We start from the raw sequence: 23,588 nt of genomic DNA on the forward strand, positions 1-23,588 counted from the left end.
GGTCCAAGTAGTGTACATATAAATATCAGTATTTCGTGCTATAGGCGATACTCTTCTTTCGAACGTTCATGCCTTCGAATAATGTGACTTTTGTTTTATTTTTCCTAAGAGATTTACCCATGATTGTCACATAAATATCAATAATTGATAATAAGTTAACTAAAATTTAATATAGAAATGTGTAAATATCTTTGGAAAACTTAAAGAAAATTCATATTATTCGAAGGTATGAACGTTTGATGGGAGAGTACTTTCCCCTAAATCTCTCAGGAAAAATAAAAGAAATTTACATTATTCGAAGGCATGAACGTTCGAAGGGAGAAATTAGTTTGCAATTTTTCCAGGGATTTCATGGGATTGTCTGTTTTTAAATTACAAATTTAAGCATATTTGTCTTTTGTTTTGAACTACAGGATTTAGCGATTCTTTTCTTTCGGGCCTTGCCCACTAATGGCTTACAGCTCAGTCAGAGCTAGCCATTTTTCAATTCTCTCACAATGTTTATGGAGAGTACAAAGATTCTTTTACAAAGATTCTTTTCTCCAGAAATCCTTTTATTAAAAACGACTACTTGGGGTAAAAAGTAACATAAGCTATGGAGCAAAAAGTAACAAAATCCGAAACAATTTCTAATGTCCCACGGTGAAAAGAAACGTTAATGCTATGTCTCGCCGCTTTTTGTTTGCATTGGTCAAACGATTTGCAGTCTTTTGTGTGTTTTTAGTAAAATAGCTTAAAATGCGTTTTTTTCGCTCAGATAGAGAAAACGGTGTTTTACAAAGGTGTAGTGTAGAAGAATAAATTTCCTATGAAAATATGTAATCTAGGTATTTTACTTAAATTTACGGAATCCCGTAACAAAGCGAATCAAAATGTGATAGTAACTTATGCCTGATACTAGAGCGGTAAATTTCCTGTAAAACTGTGCTAATTAGAAATTTCTGGGGTGCTCGGGTAGCTGTAAAAAAATAAAATATCCGTTTTGTGACTTTTTGCCACAGTCTCCCCTACAGAGCAGCATCTTCTGTTTGCTTTTTTTTCTTTCTGCTCATTAAAATGAGTTAAATGTATATTAGAGTTTTGTACACACCGTGATGATTTTTATTCATGTTTGATACATGACTGGCATATACAACCTGCGAAAGAGTTTTCCACCGTTTTCACTCAGGAGGTTGGTCATCAACACTAAGACGGCGAAGGCCGCAGAGAACCGTACACAACACTCTTGCATCTTGATTAATTGTACTACTAAAGCATTGTGATGAATAAATCTATCTATCTATCTAGTACTTTCCCTTTTTGCCCCAGTCTCCCCTATGAGAGTATGTTAGATGACTAGATCAAGATTTTATTCACTCTCAATTTCAATTTCATTAAATATAATGTAAGCGTAAGCGTACATCGTCTATTCGCAGTTACAAGGGCAAAATTTTAAATTACATACGAAGATCAACTTGCGGGGGGGGGGAGTCCGCCGAAGACTCCCAATCGCTATCTTAAACAGTCTGACCTGTCTCTCTCAGGTAACGGCCAGACAGACAAACAAAGTGTTATGCGTGTTATAATTTCTCAGAAACCGTCCTAATTTGCAAAAATATGGGAAAAAATTGATCTGCGATAAATTAAAGAAGAAAATTTCGTTGGATCAAAGAATATTATTTCTCTCTTGGTACAGTACGAACAATAATATAGATGAACTGCTTGTTTTCACAAATAAAAAATTTGTAAATAAAACATCCAAGCACGTGAGTGAGTTTTGTAAGATAAAATTTGCTCTGTTTCTTAGTAATGCACAGAGGAGATTCCGGAAAAAAGAATTAATTAGAGCATTGAGAAGAAACAGCAGCAACAAAACGAGAGCAGAAAAGAGCAATTCAGCAGAAAATCTTAATTACGTTGTACGAGTATTACATTAGAAATGAATTCTGAGAAAATTATTGTGAATTTTATCCTTAAAATTGTCGAAATGTTGCTGATTAACATTTACAAAAACATTAGTGACTTTACCCCAGAGGCGTCAATTATCTTTTGTATGTTCAATTTTATGAATTAAAAAAAAAATAAAAATAAAAAGAAAAAGCCTGGATGAAGGCCATTGCGACCTATTTCGTTCGCGTGTGCCAAACAAGAAATTTTAGCGTTTTTCAAATCCATTTTGTTCAGCATTTTGATGATTCATTGGTATTTTCTGCAAATTAACAATAGCCACAAAATTTCGTGTATGACAATCGCATTACATAAATGCGAGACACCATGGCGTTCGCAAACCATAGAATTATTTCGTTTCAAAGTTGCTCTTTGCAAAAATTTTATACATTTGCCACAATATAGAATTTCATGATTACAGAAATTGAAGATAAACACAATTCATATTCCACGAAATTATTCTTTTCTCAAGTCATCTCAATTGCTTGGAAATGGCCGAGACATTATTCTATACATATTTTAGTTTACATTTGAGTGAGAAAAATGATGACATTATTTTCCTCATTTTATCCTTGAGTATATAATTTATTTACTGAGTAAATTTTATTATGTATTATATATAGTATACTATAAAATTCAGGAGAAGACGATATAATTATGAAAAACGTACACTACAGAAAGAGTTCTAAGCTTGTCTTTATTCTGGAAGTTCTCATTATTAGGAATATCGGCTCCCCCTGCAATAATTTTCTTTTGAGAAATAATTAAGTTAATTTTCCTAACTCTAAAAAAGTATAAAACGCATTATATACGACAGCAACTGCCACAGTATAATTGCATTCTGAGAATTTACTTTCATACAGTTGTGCAAAGACAGCTGAAGCCAAGCGTAGAGACAAGAGAATTGAGGCACACCCACAATTGGAACGTACAGTATCGCAAAAAATGTACACTACACAACGGAATATGCTTCCCTTGTTAATTTCGCTACGGTGTCATTTCTCAAATTTCCACTGAAAGCTGGACAATTTGTGCGAATATCTACGAAATATAGAATCCACTCACCCTCAGAATTCAGGGAAATCAATCGAGAGAACCGTCAAGGGTCACATTGAAAAGTCATGCCTTTTGTTACCAAATGAAACATATTATTTTTCGTGTTGGTTTCTCTATAATTAATTTCATGGGAATTTGGTCATTGTGTGAGTGTTTCTGATGAAATCAGTAGGGGTGAGTATAGAAGGCAATTTCCAGTTGTGAGGGATGCAAAAGGCAGGTTTGTAATTGAGGTGAAAGGACATCTTTTGCTAGTCTCTTTATTAGAATTTAAACCACGAGTATCAAATGATTTTCTATTACCGCTGAAATCAAAAGGAGAGCAATATATTTTATCCCTTTTTATTAAATTTGTTATCATGTCAAACGGTAAGAGATATAAAAGCTTCGGACCTTCTGTGAGTCTTCACACGTTGAGCAATTGTCGCGAATGTCGCTATAAGGGGTGGTAAAGCGTCCCAGGCTCTGCGAAATGCTCGAACTCGTGACTTAGATGCTATACCGCAAAAGTACTTTCGCATCATTTACCGTTTACCGGTTCTCAACCGATTTGAACCGATTCACAAATCTCTCAAAAGATCCCCCAAAATAGTTTTAAAAGTAATAGGATTGATTTTTAGATAAAAATTTTTTATAGATTATGAACCGGTTTATTACCGATTCAAAACCGATTGGAACCGGTTTAGTTTTGTAGGAAATTCCAAGACCTTTCCAGCGACCCCAAACATGACCCCATTTGCTTGATAAATGCGCTCTCTAGTGTCTTTTTAACCTTTGACCTTGAAAAACCGTTATTAGGAATGATTCAATGATATTTTCGTATAATCTCTAAAACATATCCAAAAATGAAAAAAAAAATAGCAAAACGCGTTTTCGAGCAATCCCAAAAAACATAGTTTTAGATGGGATGGGGAGGGGTGGGGTGGGAGGGGGAATTAAGGGGCATGTTAACGATCCTTGGGTCGACTTATGGGGGGTTCCCGAAGATCAAAAGTCTCTATCTCTAACCGTTTGGCCTCTAGAGCTAATGACAGCCGAACGGACAGACGGATAAAATCGTTACAATTTAACTGCTCGAACTCCACGAGAAAGCAGTTTCCACAATCCAATTTTTTTTCAACTTTTCACTATCCTGAGGGCCAATTCTTGAAACTCTCACTCGCATCCGCGAGCTCTTTAGTGGCCGAGAGAAATCAACTCGCACACGATTACTTTGTGTTATAAAGGAGTCGTTACAGAAGGATTTGAATTTGCGGGATGTGCGAGTTAATTTCTCTCGGCCACTAAAGAGCTCGCGGATGCGAGTGAGAGTTTCAAGATTTGGCCCTCTGGATCCCAAACGATAAGAGATATCGCTATCCGGTCTTCAGTGACCCCCTACAAATCAATATTCTCTAGCGAACTAACTTACCCAAATTACCCCACACCCCGTCTATCCCCTCCAAAAACACGATTTTTGACTTATCTTAAAATTGGCCTAGGCAATTTAGATCAGTTTCGGATATCTTTCAGAGGTAGTTCAGCTGAACATTTCGTCTATAGACACCTGTCACCTGGAGGATCTAACTTTCAACGGATTTGGTCAAATTTGGATTTTTTGAAAGGTTATGAAATCCAAACCTAACTGCATCGATCCACTTTAAGCTTAAACAAAATTTAAACTTTCTTTTATAGAAAAATGTCTGAAATTCTTAAAAGATTTAAAATGAAGCCTTTCATAGTGAATTATATGAAATTTCAGAAACGTTATTCGTAATTCGTATACAGAATATTGAGGTGGAATACCAGGAAAGGATGTATTTATATGTATAATATTAAAAAATGAAGATTGTAATATTTGCATCTCATATTGCATTCCTTATAGTTATCAGAGTGTGTCGTAGATAATGTGATATATGTATGTTATAAGGGTTTTTTTGTTGAAAACTTGAAAAATAAAATGCAATAACGAGTATTTGATTTTACTATAACATGAATTCCAAGAATTTAATTGCAATAGATCACCGCTAAGTCCCATTACTAACACCATTGCTTCATTGAAATCAATAATTTATCATTCCATATAGCATTCCTAATACAATTCATTATTTCAGTGGAATTCAATTATACTCTTTTGCATAATATCAAAGGAAAGCAAAAACGCACCAGCTTTGAAAATGATTCAAAGGAAAAAAAGAGATGAATAAATATATAATACAATTATATTTCCACTTAAATTTTTTTTTACAAATTGTTAAGGTGGAGAAAGACTACATTAATGTAAAAAATCGAAAACGAAAACAGAGAAATGCATATGCTGAATCAATTCTGGGAATTCTATGAAAGTCTGACTGACGAGTGACTCTGATATGGCAATGAGGTTTTATGAGGGTGAGTTGAGAATTGGGGTGTGGGTTGCACACAAAATTTTATACATTTCATTGCTTTAGCTCAAAGTATTGATTTGCCATGTTTATTGAAAAGCACGGCTTTTCATTGGAAAATAAATACCTACAAAAGAATATTGAAGTGGGCGTTTCCTTTTTATTTTTTTTTAATGAGAAATTTAGCCATAAGAACAGTGGCAAAACGTCCTAATAACTAAGACCAGTACCAAAAAATATTCGGATTACGTAAATTGCTCCCTCTTTTAATTCAAGCATTAAAAATGTTATTGCGTGATCAGTGAATTTTAGTTTAAGACGACAGACAGTGGAGGGTCAAATTTAGTGCTTTAAAGTTTTGATCATGTATATCAGGAATGGTTTTAACAAGAATGCATTAATATCAAATCTCCAAAAAATCATTATTTATATAAATATATTCTAGCGTCATAATCGATTTGACTCGGACTAAGCTTATGTGGTATTACAAGACCGTTCAAACAAATCCCGATGGAGTAAAATTTACAAAAAAAAATACCCCTTTGAGGTCCGTTTAACAATAACCTACATAAAGTCACAAATTACAGTGGGATGTTATAACGCAACAAATTCCATCTATTTCACAATATATTAAATTTATATATTCTCTAAAATTGTTCATCTTCATTTAGGAAAAGTGAATTTTACATGAATTCCGATATGTTTTTGAAAATATTGTTCACATTTGAGGAGTGAGAAATGTCATCTATACCCCCCAAATGTTCAAATTTGAGGAACTCTACTGTAGGTAATAATTGTTATGTTCTGCAAGGAAAATATTTCAAAAATACGACTAAAAATTTCGATATTTTTTATTTTATAAATTCCTTTTTCGAATTCTAAGACACTTACGACATTGAAGAATGTCTATGGAGGCTATCTATAGAAAAAAATTTGAGCCGCTATCTTTTTTACCTTGAAAGATATTGAATTTTGAATTTTTCGATTTGTGACTTTTTGCCCCTGTCTCCCCTACTTTCTTCTTTTATTAGGTATTATTAACAAGTTTGTTAGGTTACAAATTTCCCTCCATTTACAAATATTTTGACAAATCTTTTAGCTGAGATTTTTTTCTGAGTAACAATAATGCTGAATTCTCTGAGAGGGGTAGCTAAAAAATTAATATAATATAAAAAGAGATCCCTTCATATACACTTTTAAAAGTTTACCAACATTGGATACGGGATGATAGGCAAAAATAAAGTCGATTTGTGTAAAATTACCCATCTTCCCCTATCCAAACGTAAGCTTTTATTTTCCCAAATGTTATGGAGGATTAACAGAGGCCAGTATGCGAATTTTCAGGAAATTCCAGAAAAAAAAATCTTTTCATTTAGAAACATTACTGTATTAAAAAAATATTTTCGACAGAATTCAAAATACATGTTCAGTTATGTATGAATTTCCAAGATTTCATCATTTGGTTAAAAATACTCTCTTTTATTTTTCTCCACCTCATTCTTTTTTATGACAATTCATTGGAATTTCATCGCGTTCGTTCGATATACCAAGCAAATGACTCAAACTCCAAATAAATATAATTTTGCAAATCAAAGAAATTGAATGCTTACAATTGATATTTTTTGAGACAGAAATACACGTTTTAAAGATGTTTTTCACTTTTCAAGCTCTTAACTATTCCAGTCCATATCATACATCAGTGAAGACATTTAGTAAGAGTGAATGGAATATATCACAAAAATATCCGGATTTACTATTTCTATAGCGACAGAATTCAGTAATGTAAGTAGTAAATACTTAAATTTTTCACAATGGAATTTGTATGATATAAATTTATTTTCAGACAGAAAATTCCTTTATATGGGTTTTATGTTTCTTTCACTTTTAAACAACAATAATTTCTATTTTTAAAACATACTATAGTTCTTATTAACCCTTCAGTTGTATCTTTACAAAACTTCTTGCTATATATATCTTTTAGTAACGACAAAACAGAAAATTTGATAGAGCGTGGACACAAGAGTTTTAATCCATTTCGTCAATTGGCGAAAATTGAGTAATGACACTATTAAAAATTAACAACTAATAAGATGAAACTATTGCGTTTTTCTGTACATTAAAAAATCATAAAAATAAAATTATGATGTTGGGGGAAATGTGTAAAAATAAGGGGTGGCAAAGGGTGCCGGCTTTGTGCAATGTTCAAACTTTATGGCTCAGACGCTATACTGAAAAAGTAGCTTCGCATAATTTACTTATTAATAAAGTAATTTAGAAGTCAATTCTATGGGGAAAAGCATTAGTGTTCACGAGTTTGAGAATTTCGCAAAGTTTTTTAAACTGTGTGATTTTAAGTTCACCCTCAGTGATCTGAACGAATTTATGAATAAATAAAAAGATCGGTTTAGACTTTTCAAAGATTAAATTACAGTGCGACTCCAGTAGTATCAATTAATTATTTCCAGACCCGTTGACACTATTGGAATCAAGAGTGAAACCTCATGTGTCACTACTGGACTCCGTACGTATTGTAAAAGATAGCCTTTGACACTACAGTAGAACCTCGCTATAGGCCATCGCTCTATAGTCCACAATTTATCGACCGTTGATTTCAAAACACTGATTTTAAGTTAGGTTATGTTTTTCAGTACGCGGCATGCAGATGCAATGTTGTCATAATTATTTTAATATTTTTGGCAAACTTAATTGAGTAGTTGTGATAATTGTGATCCATAGTGAAGAGAGCGAGGACAAGTACCACAATCGCAAAGAAAGTGGAAGCCGTCGAGCAATTTCAATACTAAAAGTCGTTGATTATTTTAAAAAATGACATGGACTATAGTGCGACCCAAGTGTCAAATTTGGAACCAAATATGGCCTATAGCGCGGCTCTACTGTAGAAGATTGACATCATCGGACTCATCGGAGGTTGACACTACTGGACTCTCACGGTACAGTAGACTCTATCAAATTTGGGCATTTGGGATCGAAATGTCAGCTGAATTAGAGAGAAATTCGGGCAACATACTTTTTGAAATGCAATGATTTTTTATTCATCTGCATACACATTGAGTTTACACACTCATATATCGTAAATTGCATGAAAATCCCTTAATAATGCAAAATCACATCAAAACTAAGACAAACCATGCCAAATTTAAGCATATTTGATTCATTTGATAATCATAATCAAACCTGAAAAATGACAACAAACTTTTTTCAAATGTAACCGCTGCCCGATTTGAAAAGTACCCCGATCTTAAAAGAGCCGAGTTATAGTGGGAGTCTACTGTATTTCCAATGAACCCAAGCATAACCTCATTCGTTGATAAATACGCTGTCTAGTGCGTATTTTTAAGCTTTATCTTTAATTTAAACTTTTAGCCTTTGATCTTGAAAACCTTAAAAGAAATGATTCAACGGTATTTCTGTATTCATATTCATATTTTTATTTTCAGGCAGTACATTTTCAAAAATGAAAAAGGCGCACGATGCTCTTTGTATAAATTCAAAAAAAATGACTTAGTAGAGAAGTAGAAAATGGACTTTGGGTGATTCCAATGAAGGGGGGTTTTCCGAAGATTACATTTCGTTATCTACAACCGTTTAGTCTCTATAACGACTAGAACGACGGATCAGACGGATAAACCTAACATTTATTATCAGAAACCGTTTAATTTGTTAAAATTTGTTAAAAAAAACGTGGTTTCTAAGGGATGAAAGGTAGAAATTTTGGGGATTAAGAAAATCAAGAGGTACTGCTGTTTCGATAGAGTTCCAGAACGAAAATTCTACAGAATTATAAATGTCGATTCTGCTCTGTGGAATATTTCCCCATTATGTCATGAGCAGTATTTTCATGAATAATGCTTTGGGGGTGTTTGGGATTGGGATTGGATTATGTGCTAGTTTTTATACAATACATTTTTTTCGAACGGTTTCTCAGAATCTAAGTATATGGACTTCTAATTGTATTTTCCACGTAATTCGCCCTCGTCGAGTTACTGTTCGGTATGTGTTGAAAAATTACTCGTGAAGCGTTTACCATTGACTAGGTGTAGCAAAATGGGCAGAAATTAGTCAAAGTTCGCAACTGTGAGTTGGAAAAAGGTGGTATAAATGCAAACAAAACAAAAAAAAAAGAAAAATAGTAACTCTTGGTGGTTATACTCTCCACTTTACCATTCTTTCTCACAACACACAAACCATGGTATTTGAGCCTTAATGGCAAATTCTTCTAATTACTATCTTTGCTGACGATTACTTGGAACATATCAACGAATCTCTGTGTCTCTCTTTATTACAGCATTGCGCTAGAAATGTCCAACATGCAAGACAGTGGCGTGCTATTGGTGTTTGTGTACAATTCCAAGAAGAAATCACACATTTTACATTATTATAGCAGCTCTATATAGAGAGTATGTCGGAATAAAAAAAAAATATATTTCACGTGTAGAATGTATATAATATGGCATAAGTGGTGTATAAAATGCAATGTTTTTATTGTGATCACATATATTTTCTCTTTTAATAACTGTATGTTCATATGTAGTGGAAAAATGGGTAATACGAAAGTCTTATGCAGTGCATAAGACAATCTAATTCTTTCTATTGAAGTCATTTTGTTTTTGCTTGTTATGCCTTATATTTCTCCTGAATCAATTTATGTGATCACGTAGTGAGAAATACGAGGAATAGGGCAATAGTTTCATATGGCCTCGAAGGTGGTAAGGGACAGCTGTAACCCGCGCCAATTCCCATGTACATGAGGGGGAAGACGACAATATCAGACACTCACCATTCAATGCTGCGGTATCCTTTGGCACAGCAATGCAAACTCTTAAATTGATTCAGAACAGCATATTCATGGTTAACCACTTCCTTGGTAAATTGTGTGCTGGTATCGTTGAGGGCGAAGAGATGGGATGAGCAGTGATCGATTCCCGCCACTCTGCTCACCACATTTATCAGTAGGATGAGCACGAATTTCAATTTTGCAAGAGACCGTAACGATAATTTGGACATTTTCGGTTGAATTTGCTATCACCAATACTTTTTTTTTCTTACTAAAAACAAATTAATATCTATTATGAATCACATACACTTCCAGTCATTCAAGATAAGACTCGGAACTGGTAGTCTACTAAGTCTTATCACAACAAGCACAGGCTCCGCAAAATGATGAATTGTCTGGAAATCCAGTCAGTTGTGATAACTTCTCTAGATACCGCCAGTATTCCCAATACATTCACTGCTGCATCTCGAGAGTTCAAGAGATTTCGCAAATTGCGCAATGCAAAATGCTATCATTATGAGGAGTACTTATGTCTGTAATATGGGTTAAACCGCAGAACTAATGAGAATTCATAAGAAATAATTCTTCAGTGAGAAGAACCGCTATTTCACAACGAAAAATTTTAGGCCACGACACTTTCACAGGAAATCTCACTTGCGTGTGATGGAAGTTCGTTAAACCGGTGAGATTTCATCAACTCCTAAAGACTACCCACTTTATGATTAACCACTGAATTCTGAATAAAATATATTTTCTTCCTTCGGTGGCAAATCAATAAACCACTGAGCACAGTTCCTCTGACGCTACTTCTGAGAATTTTGGCAAAAAAAATACCCCAAGAGATTACAATCGCGAACTCTACAAACGAACAACCATTTCCGTGGCTAGTTACCAAGCGACTGAATGGAAGTGAACACTGAATGTGCCGAAGAGCTCTGCCGCTCGACGACCTGCTGAATTCTAAGGAAAGATAGAGAATCTGAAACGCAGAGTCGAACTCGCAATATTCCGCATTGCCATCTCAAATTAATTTCTGGGAAATTGTATTCTGCAATAGCAAATCCTCAAGAGTTTATCTATGACTTCCCCGAAAAATCAATCGAACTTATTGGATTAATATACCATCCTCACTGGGTGGATGAATTTTATAGTCCCATACTAAGCAACGACACCAACACACCGCTATTCAAACTACAAAGTACTATCTTCACGCATGGCACGAAGTACTTCCAACTATGAATCACTAGCCATTGCAAATTGGCATGAAGTTTCTGATTTTCCACTTTTAAAAGTGCTCTCCGAAAGACAATTGCAACAAGGTAGAAGAGAAAATAAATTTACCTGGAATAGGTCAGGGGGTAGTTTTACCCATCCCTCTCTCTTCCTTGACCTTGCACATTTATTTCCTTCTGTGCCAGGAAAATCAAACAAACGTACTTTGTACACTTTGCATGAGGTGAGATATAGGAAGAAAACGAATATATCTCTCAATGTATTAAGTATGATGGTTAGGAAAGTAATTCCGAGAAAGGAATGTATGAGAACAAAAATGAAAATTCTCTTGAAATAGGTAATGATGTAACACTATCAATTATTCATGTATTTCCTTTCCAACAATTTTTCCCTGAACTAAGGTAAAATCTATAATTACTAGTTAGTTGGATATTGTGATATTGTTAAATAGGTTTAATACGACTTGTGTGACTTACATAATCAAATCTCAAATATTACATTTACTTGATTGCAACATGACTTTTAATCATCCACGTAGAGGGGTTGAAGACCTCAAAATTATAAAGCTTAAAAAGTTCATAATTTTACACAAAACCAATATAAAACCGTTGTAATATGAAACTCTTCTTGATTTATTTGAAATGATGTTCTGTGATACCGATACGGCGAACAGTGCTATAAAACAGAAACAAACTCTCAACGATTTTGAACAAACCTAGTTCAAAATTTAACAGTTACTTTGGCGTGCAATTCTTAATCTTTATTATTATGTTTAAAATACAAGAGGATTTAATTAAAATCAATGCTTACACTATTCAATTAGCCTGTGTGTATTGTAATTTTCGTTTTCAGTTGCGGGATTTCACGTTGATAGACGTAATCCAAGCTGTATTGCCAAGTGGAATACGAATAACAGGGACATTTTCAATTTCAGGGGCGAATTTGTATGGCTCAGGACTCTCACTGTTTACTTCATAAGGTTCCATAGAAGTTCTAGCGAAGTAGGGTTCTGGTTTTTCAGTTTCAGCCCTAGCATAAGGTTCCAAAGAAGGTTCAGGATCACTAAATCCAGCATAAGGTTCCATAGATGTTCTTGCGAAGTAGGGTTCTGGTTTTTCAGTTTCAGCCCTAGCATAAGGTTCCAAAGAAGGTTCAGGATCACTAAATCCAGCATAAGGTTCCATAGATGTTCTAGCGAAGTACGGTTCTGGTTTTTCAGTTTCAGCCCTAGCATAAGGTTCCAAAGAAGGTTCAGGGTCACTAAATCCAGCATAAGGTTCCATAGATGTTCTAGCGAAGTAGGGTTCTGGTTTTTCAGTTTCAGCCCTAGCGAAGTACGGTTCTGGTTTTTCAGTCTCAGCCCTAGCATAAGGTTCCAAAGAAGGTTCAGGATCACTAAATCCAGCATAAGGTTCCATAGATGTTCTAGCGAAGTAGGGTTCTGGTTTTTCTGTTTCAGCCCTAGCATAAGGTTCCAAAGAAGGTTCAGGATCACTAAATCCAGCATAAGGTTCCATAGAAGTTCTAGCGAAGTAGGGTTCTGGTTTTTCAGTCTCAGCTCTAGCATAAGGTTCCAAAGAAGGTTCAGGATCACTAAATCCAGCATAAGGTTCCATAGAAGTTCTAGCGAAGTAGGGTTCTGGTTTTTCAGTTTCTGTTTCTATTAGTAAATTAAAAACTTTTCCAACAAGCGATTCTATGAAATGGTTTCCCTCATTTCTGTTTCCGTGAATGATGTCCCATAAATCATCACGTGTCACATCGTTAAGCCTCTCGTTAAAAATAGGTATGACTGTATTTTCAACGACGTTGGTAACTTCTGGATGGAAGTTCTCCATGATAGCTGGCAGCATATCACTGAAAATATGATTCCACAGATCACCAAATTCTCCACCGAAGAGAAGATTGTGGAAGTTGGTCTGGAATCTCTGCAAACGTGAGCGAGTACGAAAAGATCTCATTTCAAGTGTTCCGGTGTGTCTCTGACCAAGGATAGCATGTCCGTTAACGTTGAGGTCTAGAAATATATCATTACAATTTTAAAAGCACTTTAATTATCTTTTGCTTTCTTTAATCTTACTCCAAAAATCAATGGTAAATGGGCCATGACCGAAGATGGGAAGAATACCCACAAATCGTCCACGAAGATCGTACCAATTTCCAGACAAACTTAAATGGGGTACGGTAATGTCGAAATCAAAGCGAAGATTTTGCCAATCAAGGCTTATTCTATTGACGACAATATCATTTAGGCCTCGGATTTGCACTCCTCGCAGATAACCATCCAAAGTCACAAGAGAATTTCCAAAATCAAAGCCGTCAACGTCGCGAAAATCAACAAAATGTGGATCAGCAAAATCTGCGATTACACCCCTTAGCCACCTTGTTACAACTTCATCGAGAATCGCGTCTGTAAGGCACAAGAAATAACATTAATAACACTGTGCCTAAATTGAAAAAGACATAAACTTTCTCACTGTTATTTTCTGGCGCTACTTCTGCGAAATCTCCCAAAGAAGCCGCATGGGTTGAGGCCAAAAGGCCAAAGATCAACAACACCAGTCGCATTTTGCACTAAAATGCAGAAAAGATTTTTTTTAAATAAAATCCACAAAAAGGTTCACTTCAATTTATTCAAAATCACTTACACTTGAGTTGCGAACAAATTCTATGTGAATTCGAATCATTTGATGGCTGCCTTTTTATACTCCTGGCTCTATCATATGTTAAATAATCCCTTGTGGTCCTAAATCATTGAAATCTCCGACTTATCGATACCTATTATCGCATCTTTATGTGAAAATTAAGGCAAACGAATAAGCCTTCCAATCACTTTTCTTCGTCAGTGTTCCCATGATAAGGTTTGATAAACAAAGACCATTGATTGGGGAACTTTTGACACCTAATGTTGTGAATTATCAGATTAAAAGAAATTTTTCATCGTCTACGACAGAGGTTCAAAGACTGATGAAATTGATGAGTGATTTTATTGATTAAAATTTCCCAGACATTAAAAGCCTTAAAGAATTTTTAAATAAAATTTCCAATTTCCCAACATTGCGAAACAGCAATTATGATAAAATAAATTTAAGAAAAATGTATCGAATTTTACAAGATTTTAAAATCTTGTAAAATTCTGAGGGGGGACTACGCATGAGATACGTTACGTTTAGGGAAAAACGCGCTACCTACGTACGATTGAAGGTTCGGACAACACATCTTTTTCTATGTTCTTAATGGATTTTAAGAATAGCTCTTTTCTGGTAATTTGAGGTATTAGACCAGCCAATAAAACATATATTATTATAATAGGTCAAATTAATTTAAAACACATTAAAAAATTATTTGTTCGAAGCTGAGTCGTCCGAAGTTAACACGGTTTCCCTTACCTTTGTAAATTTCTACATCATTAAAAAGCTGAATAAGTAACATAAGAATTAACCTTAACGATGTATTTCTCAATCAAATAAACGCTTTATAAAGAATTAGGGGAGACCGAGGTAGAATTAGTCACCAACTGAACTCTTTCAGTGCGTATAATTTGTACAAATATGTTTGTATGAGACGGATAAATATTTCAATGAATAGTAAGGGAAGTATATATTTAGAATAAAGAGTGGTTTCCTTAATATTACATCGCAGGCAAACTATATAAGATATATCACTATCTAATACTATACATGGCTAATTCTGCCCCGGTTTCTCCTAGTCCTAAGGTTGCTTGAAAATATTCTCATTTTTTTTTGCTACCATTTTATCTTATGTGGGCATATCTGTTTTTTTTTGTAAAATAATATTAGTTGGAATGTTGTGAAATATGTCACAAGTATCCTATGTATTCTACGGAGGTGCGGGGCAGTTTCATTTTTCGCGATTTTGGTCTATCGAAGTAACATATTTGAAATAATTTTGAAATAGCTTCAATACAGTATTAAGGTACTTAGAACTAGATGAACTCTAATAGGGTTCTAAAAATGTTGTTTTAAGTTCTGAAATTTCATCTATTAATCCTTCTCAAAAAGTTTGAAATATCCTAAAACAAACGAAAATTAATCATTTAAACATATAAAAAAGAACATGTGTTCAAGATTTGTAAGCTTTTTCGAATTGTAAATTTTATTAGCTGAGAATCTTGACAATCTCAGATTTTGAATTAAATTAAAGGAGTATATTAAAGTAAATTATCGAATTAACATTATTTTAATAATTATTAGTAGTTTTAAATAAGATAGGGAAGAGCCTGCATGATTGAGACGCAGCACATTAGTTTTTCATTATTTAAATCACTTAAATAAATGTGACAAAAACACTAATTGAGATATTTTACTAAAGTCTATATTAATGAGTATATTAAACGCTATACAAAATTCCAAGACAATTATTTTTGAAAATAATACCATCAAATAAAAAAAATTGCCTCAAACATGCGGGCTCTCCTCTATTTAAGGTAAAGTGTCGTCAAGTCGACCGGTTCCTCAATTCGACCGGTAGAGTTATTTATTCAATTTATTTATATTTGCACTAATATTTGGCGTATGATGTAACATTAATAGGTCAATTATTCCATAAATAAATACGAATCAGTGACAATTTTATAGAAATTCACCATTAAAACAATCAAATATTGACCACCGGTCGAGTCGAAGAACCGGTCGACTCGAGGGCACTTTACCTTATCATAGGAAAAAATATTAAGATGTTTCTGATAATTTAGCTTTAACCTTTTAACGACGAGATACTTTTTACGGACTGAAAATAAACATAAAAATTAAACTGAGAAACAATGATAAGTCTTACATCTAACCTTTGAAAGTCCAACAGAGTCTGATTCGGTGTATTTTGTGCTTCTATGAACGATAGGGACAAAAATAGCCCAAAAATTTAAGTAATTTTTCTGACAATACCAATGAATAATATTTTTCGCTTTAATGAAAAACATATTACGCATGAGTATTGTAGTTTTTATTGACAAAAGGGTTTTGCTTAAAAAAAAATTGGAAGTATAAAAAATAAATAAAATTAATTATGAATTTGAGAATTTAAAAATTCTCCATTTTTGAGCTTAAATATTTACTACATAGCAAACAGCTAGAGACTTGTAAAAATATTCTAGATTCCTTCAACCTTCTAATTTACAATTATTTACAGACATAAGAAATAAATTACTTTAGGTAGTCAGGAAAAATTATTTTCTTTATGGGACACCGGTGTTCCAATCGTGTTTAAATGGTTAAGTTCTGATGGTATGAGAGGAGCAGTTTAATGTAGGCTCACTGAGAGAAATCCGAAAAAGTTAAATTAACATTCCGGAAATGTTAATTTTACCCTGCAGTATTGATCCGAAATCGGTGTGAATAATACCCTTTTTAGGTGTATTAGGGGTTAAAGTTATCCTTTTTTCATGTTAATTTTACCCTTTTTACCCTTAAAAAGGTGTAAAATTAACATTAAAAAATGTTGATATATTTTTACACCTAAAAAGTGTTAATGTTATGAGGAAAAAATGTTAATCGCACCCTCTTTTTTTTCTCAGTGCTCACGAGATACTTTTATATAGCCAATAATTATCTATTTTAATTAAAGTAACTTCAAATGTTCTTTAAAAAACTTTTAGTCAATTAAGTTCGAAATTTCAGTAATAAGCAGGGGTGGAATGATAACTTTTCGACACTATCGAATCGACAGTATCGATAAATCTATATCTGTTAGATTACGTGAATGACGACTTTTTATGGATTGTTGGATCATTCATTGGGACATTTTTAACAGAATAATACTATTGATAAATATCTATATTAGTTACAGGTAGTGTAGCTATCGTTTAAAGTGTTCAGAATCGACAGTCGATAGTATCGAAAATAAATTATCATGTCACTTCAGGATTTAAAACAAAAAACAAAAATAGTTTTTTATTGTTTTATAAATAATTTTGAATTGTCAATTTCATTGTAATGATGATAATAATTTTGCAGAATATTTTCTGCAAAATTTTCTGTAGTTTTGGTAATTATTATAGGGATTCATGATTAGAAAACATTATCAAAAATACTGTTATACTAAAAAAAGAGAAGTTATAAAGCGTTTTAAATTTAGAAATACTTTGGCAGTGCCTAAACCGTTGTATTTTACAGAATAAATGAATAAAATTGAGCAATTAATAACGAATTATGACAATATTTTAAATTTTCATATTTATTAAAGAAGTTTTATTCAAATTATGTAATGAAATTCTTGCTCAATTATATTTTTGTATAATATCTCTAGTTTTAAATAAACGCAAACTTTTATATCCTAAACTGATACATTTTTGCGTGAAATTACTACGCATTGGGGAAGTTTCACGCATTCTGCCAAACAGGTGAAATCACCGTTCCCCCAAAAGATCAATGAAATTAAAGGATAATAGCTTCTAACTATAATCCTAACTGTTACTCACAGTATATATACTGAATTTTATTTCGGTTTACCATTTTTATATAAAACGACATCAAAATCCAATTTGCAATTTAGGAGTGAAAATGCCCCATCCTTCCCTATTGATATGTCCTGTGAGAAAATATTTAATAACAATGCTTATAAATTTTAATATATTTAATTTTCTATATTCCTTTCTTGAAATGCTTAAAACTTAAGAAAATTCATGATAAGGAGTTAACGTTTCAGTTCCTCTTATCTTGAAATATAAAGAGTTTTAAAATTCTTGGCTTTTGAGTTTTTAACCCAATTTTCCCTAGGGTAAAGTGGTACAAGTTAGACAATGGTTCAATTCGGACAGGGCTTTTTCTCTTTATAAATTTAGTACTTCATTTTTATTTGTATATTTTTAATGCTTTAGTTTTATAATTTGGTTCCTTGTGATTAAAAACAAATTTTGTATAAACAAATAAAAAGCCATGTCCAACTTGTATTTTACCCTACTCATATTTAATGGGATGTACGAAATTTGGTACAATTTGTAACTATTTAGTAAAACTCTTGAATTTAAGTTCGAAATTCATGTCAGTAACTGTTCTACCCTCTCCTAAATGCATCTTTCGATTTGAAATCTATAAGTTGAAGTCTTTCCAAATAAACGAATTAACAATCTTATATAAATTTCTAAACATTGAAAATGTCATCCGTATGATTGAAAATCTTTTAATACAAATGACGTTTTTTTAATATATTAGTAAAATATTACCATTTAAGTTAAATATTGAAAAAAAATTGCAACTATTTTGATTTTCCATGTGATACTGTTCACTTCCATTCTGTGGTGTTAGTTTGTTAATTTTGATTTCATTGATTACAATCAAGATGGATAATTTAATAGTCAGTCTATCGTTGATTGAAAGATGTGGATGAAAAAAAAATTGTTGATTCTGTGAAATGTACCAATTGCCGGGGATACCATTCAGAGAGGAGCATCAGTGACGAGATTGGAACGTACGTCGTGTTTAGTACTGCAAAATATTGACGTCATTACATTTGGCTTCCCCTTAGGACCCCACCAGGGTGGGTATTTTTCCAGATGTGATTTTGCGCATGCCGAGGGGATGCCTTTATCACAGCGTAGATGGGAGAATTTTTCGCCAAATTAAAAAGACCAAACACGTCACTGCGACTAAAAGCGATCATCTCCAGTCAGTTGAGAGTTTTTCCTCAAAGTGTCACATTGTGCTCTGTTCAAGTTAAAAATCGCGCTGTGTGGAGAGGACAAAAGTGATGATTTTGGCCATTAAAAATTTATAGGCTGAGAATACAAGGAGCTCTCAGAAGAACCGCAGGACAAACTGTTGTGCAAAAAAAAAATACTCCAAGGTGGGATAATAAAAGAGTCTGTGTGTATTTTTTTGAGGTGAGAGACAAAAGGGATGATAAAGGCACTATAAGTAGAAAAAGAAATCTGTGAGGAATTTTTAAATGTAAATTAAGTGCAGATATACTCGCAAAATTTATTAATACATACAAGATACATAATGTACAAACATATATAAGTACTGCGGCATTTCTTTTGAGACACTCCGGGTGAATATGCAAATGAATTAAAGACGAAAGTGATTTTGCGGTCAATTTGAAGTGGCAAACAGGAGAAGCTTTTCTTTAGCTTTTTCACTGCAGAGAGAGTGGGAGAGCGAACATTTTTGCTAGGCAACATTTTTTATTTAAATTCACGACAACACCTGTGAAGTTGGTGAGATAAGCCCGAAGAGAGAGAGAGAGAGAGAGAGAGAGAGAAGGAGAGAGAAAGAGAAGAAATTTTTTTCGCAAAGTTTGGGAAAAGTGTTTGCCTTTGAGACACGATTTTTCCGCCTGAAAAAATATATACACCTTGTGCAGCAATTTTCCCATACGGCCACACCATAGCTGACCCCTTCGATAATTTGTAAGTAACTAGGTAATGCATGATACGTAGTAATGCATATATATATAAAAAGTTCGCTCTAGAAATGTGAATACCGCAGAGCTTTTGTCATAAAAGCTACAATTGCGTGTTCTATCGTATACAAAATTCTCCTTATATAATTTCACCACAATCTTTATGTCCGATATGGGTTTAGTATAGAAATATTTTGCTTCATATATACTTTTAAAATTTTAAGCACATTATAAGTTTGTACAATACTTCTTCTTGTGTTATACATAAGGTGAGCTTATAACGAAATTCAACTTTTTTTTTTTAAATATATATTATGTACATTATATTTAACTTTGGGGTATATTATGTATATGCAAAATGGCGGATGGATGGTTGAAAAGTTCTAGTGCCGTGCTTTTTTTTCCTCTCTCTCTCATTTTTTTTTATTTTCAAAACAAATTTTGAACAAACAGAAATCAATTTTCCACCCTCCTTACCAAATCCAATTTGTATCAACAATGTCTGCATAAATGACACTCTTCATTTTATTTCCATCAATCAGGAGACCGAGAGTTATAAGAAAAGACACCACATGATTTTTTTTATCATTGGGGTAAGTGGGTGGTGGGGTTTGGTTTTTGGAGAATGGGAAAATTTTTTAGATGAGACCTTTTGACATTTTACCGCTGAATTCACCCATCTCAACGAATCTATCTGTACCGAATGGAGTATTTATTGAGAGATTTCTAATTGATTTATCTCTCGGTGAGATAGAAATTGAGTTGTATGCCAAAAGTTTTGGGATAGGCGCAGGGGGTGCATATGGAATAGAATTATGGAGAACAAAGGTGATATGTAGACCGTGACTAAATGATTGAATCTTCCAGGCCTTCGGATAGATGGAAAAGTTAAAACGTTGCATTTATCCTTCGCCATTTAACTTGGCAAGAGCCAGGTGTAGAACAATAAAACACATCCACTGGTACAATATACATATCTCACACTTTATACTATCGCTTCGTATCTATGCTTTGTATATATAGAGAAATATCTGGATATGGCATAATATCGATTTTCGCGAATTGTACACATGAACTCAACCATCACCAGAGCCCCGCTTTTCCGTAGCGTCCCGCTTTACATTTATTGCAAAATTATATATATATATATAGCTAGGCACCATATAACCCACCCCCTACCAGCATTCCAACTGGGTTGGCTGGAATAAAGAGTGTTTGTGTGAATTACCTTAATATGCATAAGTCTAATGTGAAATGTGCTTTCAAGTGGAAGACACATAAATTCTCATTCTCACCTCTCTCTTACCTCCAAAAGCCATTCCTTTCAGATTCTATACACTCTCCTGCAATCCAACTCCGGAGTCTTTAATGAATTTTACTTTTAAGAATAATTTCCCTATTACCCCAATAATAATGAAGTCGGTGAGGAAATTATGGCTCACGTTCCGTTCCATGATGAATGTATATAAATAATGAAATGTTCAATTTCACTTTTTATTGCGCCATTAATGCATATTATTTAAAATTCATTCTCGCCCTTTTTTTTCGACGGATTTATTTTATATGTTTATTTATTCTCTGCAGGGTCACGAATTTAACTGAGCAAAAAAAAAAAAAAAGAAGTGAGGCAGAGAGAAAATGTTACGATGGGAATTGGGATTATCCAGCCATGAATCTTTCGTTAAAATTTTGCGTCTCTCCTGCCAGCACATGACAATGAATTTTGTTGGTCTCAATTCCATTGCAAACTGCAGCATAATTTGCATATCGTACCGTCACGATGGATGACACAAATGAGGATTATTGATTTGTCGATATTAACCAGTTTAGATTGTGTGTGCATATTTGGCAACAATGCATCTGAAATTTGTCAGTATCATACAACATGCCACTAATCCCAACTCAAATACCAGAGAAAGCCCTCGTGAATGAGCATTTGATTAAAATTAATGAACATTGGATACACTCAGCAAAATATTTCATCCATATAAGGATTCTTCATACAAAATTCATTGGAGTCCTTATAATGGGCAGTCAAGTTGAACATTCCATTTCAAACTTGTTATTTTTTGCCACATGAAAATTTCCTTGTCAACTTATCATTTTGAAAAAGTTTACAAAAATTTTCCATATGAGAATTATTAATCATGTAACTGTACCTGTACAGCTTTCTTCATAATCATGTAAACCTGCGATACTAATCAAATCACAAGGTAATTGCCTGCTTTCAGCCACTTTTTGAAATTTAATAGGTACCTATATGAGCTTTGGGGACTTACCTTACTCAACATTTAGTTAGTTCTAATGGACGAATATCGATTAAGTTTTAATAACATTATTTTTTTAAGGGGCTTTATTTTGCTATGAAATAGCGTATATAGCATTCAGCTCATTCAAATTACTTCCGCACTTCATAACTCATTTGTAACTGAAAAAAATCAACTTTTACAACTTTAGCAGTAAAATGTAGGACAAAATTAATGGTTGTACAAGAAGCTTTTTCCATTTGGATGAATTGCACACTCGGAAAATTATTATGCCTCAATTGTAAAATCACTGGACGACCTTGTTTTTTTTATTGTTAGAAAAAGAAATCTAAATATTTTCTAGGCACGCATATTCTGATTTTATAGTCTCTATCTCCATAATCCTAAATTTTTCTCTTAATTCATTCAAAATACTAAAAGCACATTGAAAAGAAAGGAATTTTAAATGGTTGTCTCATAAATCTTTTAACTTTCAATACAACTCTTTTGTCATTTATTAATTATTATTATTAAACATATGGGTGGCATAAAGCTTTTCTTTATGCCCCAAATACTCAATTATATTTAGGGGGAAGGAGTAAGCTCACTATTTAATGTTAATAGTCAGAACGTTTAAGCTCATTATAATAGCATGTTTAATTACGATTTTATCATAGATTTTACTGAACGTTGCAAAATTAAATGATAAAATATTAATAAAAATGCTCCAAAATGGATTACACTGAAAGGTGAATGAATAATTATTTGGAATTTTATGTGACTTGCCATAAAAGGAAGTGGGTCCTTTAAAGGACCTTATGATTTATTAGAAAGACGCAAAAGAATTCTTAGTCAACATTTTTGCTTGTTCAATTGCATACCTAACAGGAATGTACCTCTAAGGCTGCCATTTGTAATCATATCCGAGATCAATCTAAAAAAACTTTTGATTCTTTTAAATAGTTTTTTTTCTCACTTCTGCTTAGTTTCCTTTCTTTGTTTAATCTTCGATCATGCCCCAATTTTTGTGTTATATAATAAATAAGAATTTTTAATATTATTCCATAAAAAATGTAGGGGGAGGTGGGGCTACTTTGAACTGTGGAGCTAGATTGTTATACGCTTTCTTCGCCTATTTCTCAATGAAGCTGATCCTTACAATTATTTTATTTAGATCCATAATTATTTTGTCAATCCAAATTATATCATGTTAAATCCCTGTTTCCATTGAGTCGTATAACAATGCAGCCCCACAGCTCAAAGTAGCCCCACCACCCCCTAGCATATTTTTTGAAAAAAATGCTCTAAAACTTTAAATATCGGTTTTACTCAAAGTAAAAAAATGCACTGAATCTTTTTTTATTGACTGAAATTTGGGTATATAAAAATTTTACAAAAAAAAACACTTATTAAGGAAAGAGCTTATTGGGATATGAGACCACTTATTACTCTGCGATTATTATACTTCTACACTCTTAGAAAAGTTTAGACGTAATTACTAATGAAAATTAGTTGTTCGGGCGATTATTATCAAATCTATTTAAAATGGTTCTTATATTCTTAAAACATTATACTCATAATAAATTTATTAGTAGTGAGAATATAAGACAA

The 23,588-nt window shown here is 33.2% G+C and overlaps 3 protein-coding genes across 5 annotated transcripts in view; 1 reads left to right on the forward strand and 2 right to left on the reverse strand.

Annotated features, from left to right (window-relative positions):
- The window catches only part of LOC129807842 (fibroblast growth factor receptor 2-like), a 42,441-nt gene extending 31,169 nt beyond the window's left edge, over positions 1-11,272 (reverse strand). The window contains exon 1 of the mRNA XM_055857411.1: positions 10,144-11,272. Coding sequence (XP_055713386.1) covers positions 10,144-10,370 — 227 coding nt within the window. The 5' untranslated portion in view covers positions 10,371-11,272. The remainder of the gene's footprint in view (positions 1-10,143) is intronic.
- Positions 11,273-12,111: 839 nt separating this feature from the next.
- On the reverse strand, positions 12,112-14,045 carry LOC129807853 (uncharacterized). The gene is made up of 4 exons (XM_055857424.1): positions 14,022-14,045; positions 13,851-13,947; positions 13,454-13,783; positions 12,112-13,390 (listed from the first exon to the last, which is right to left on the reverse strand). The coding sequence occupies exons 2-4, from the start codon at positions 13,939-13,941 to the stop codon at positions 12,222-12,224; spliced, it is 1,590 nt and encodes a 529-aa protein (XP_055713399.1). The 5' UTR covers positions 13,942-13,947; positions 14,022-14,045; the 3' UTR covers positions 12,112-12,221.
- Positions 14,046-18,952: 4,907 nt separating this feature from the next.
- Positions 18,953-23,588, forward strand: part of LOC129808048 (acetylcholinesterase-like) — a 42,706-nt gene continuing 38,070 nt past the window's right edge. For 2 of the 3 annotated variants that reach the window (XM_055857716.1, XM_055857725.1), the window contains exon 1: positions 18,956-19,738. The gene's annotated coding sequence lies outside the window, so the exon portion shown is untranslated. Of the gene's footprint in view, positions 19,739-23,588 lie in introns of all 3 variants that reach the window. The other variant, XM_055857735.1, reaches the window with a different exon arrangement.

The sequence above is a fragment of the Phlebotomus papatasi genome, chromosome 1, assembly GCF_024763615.1.
Source record: "Phlebotomus papatasi isolate M1 chromosome 1, Ppap_2.1, whole genome shotgun sequence".
Lineage (NCBI taxonomy): Eukaryota > Metazoa > Arthropoda > Insecta > Diptera > Psychodidae > Phlebotomus > Phlebotomus papatasi.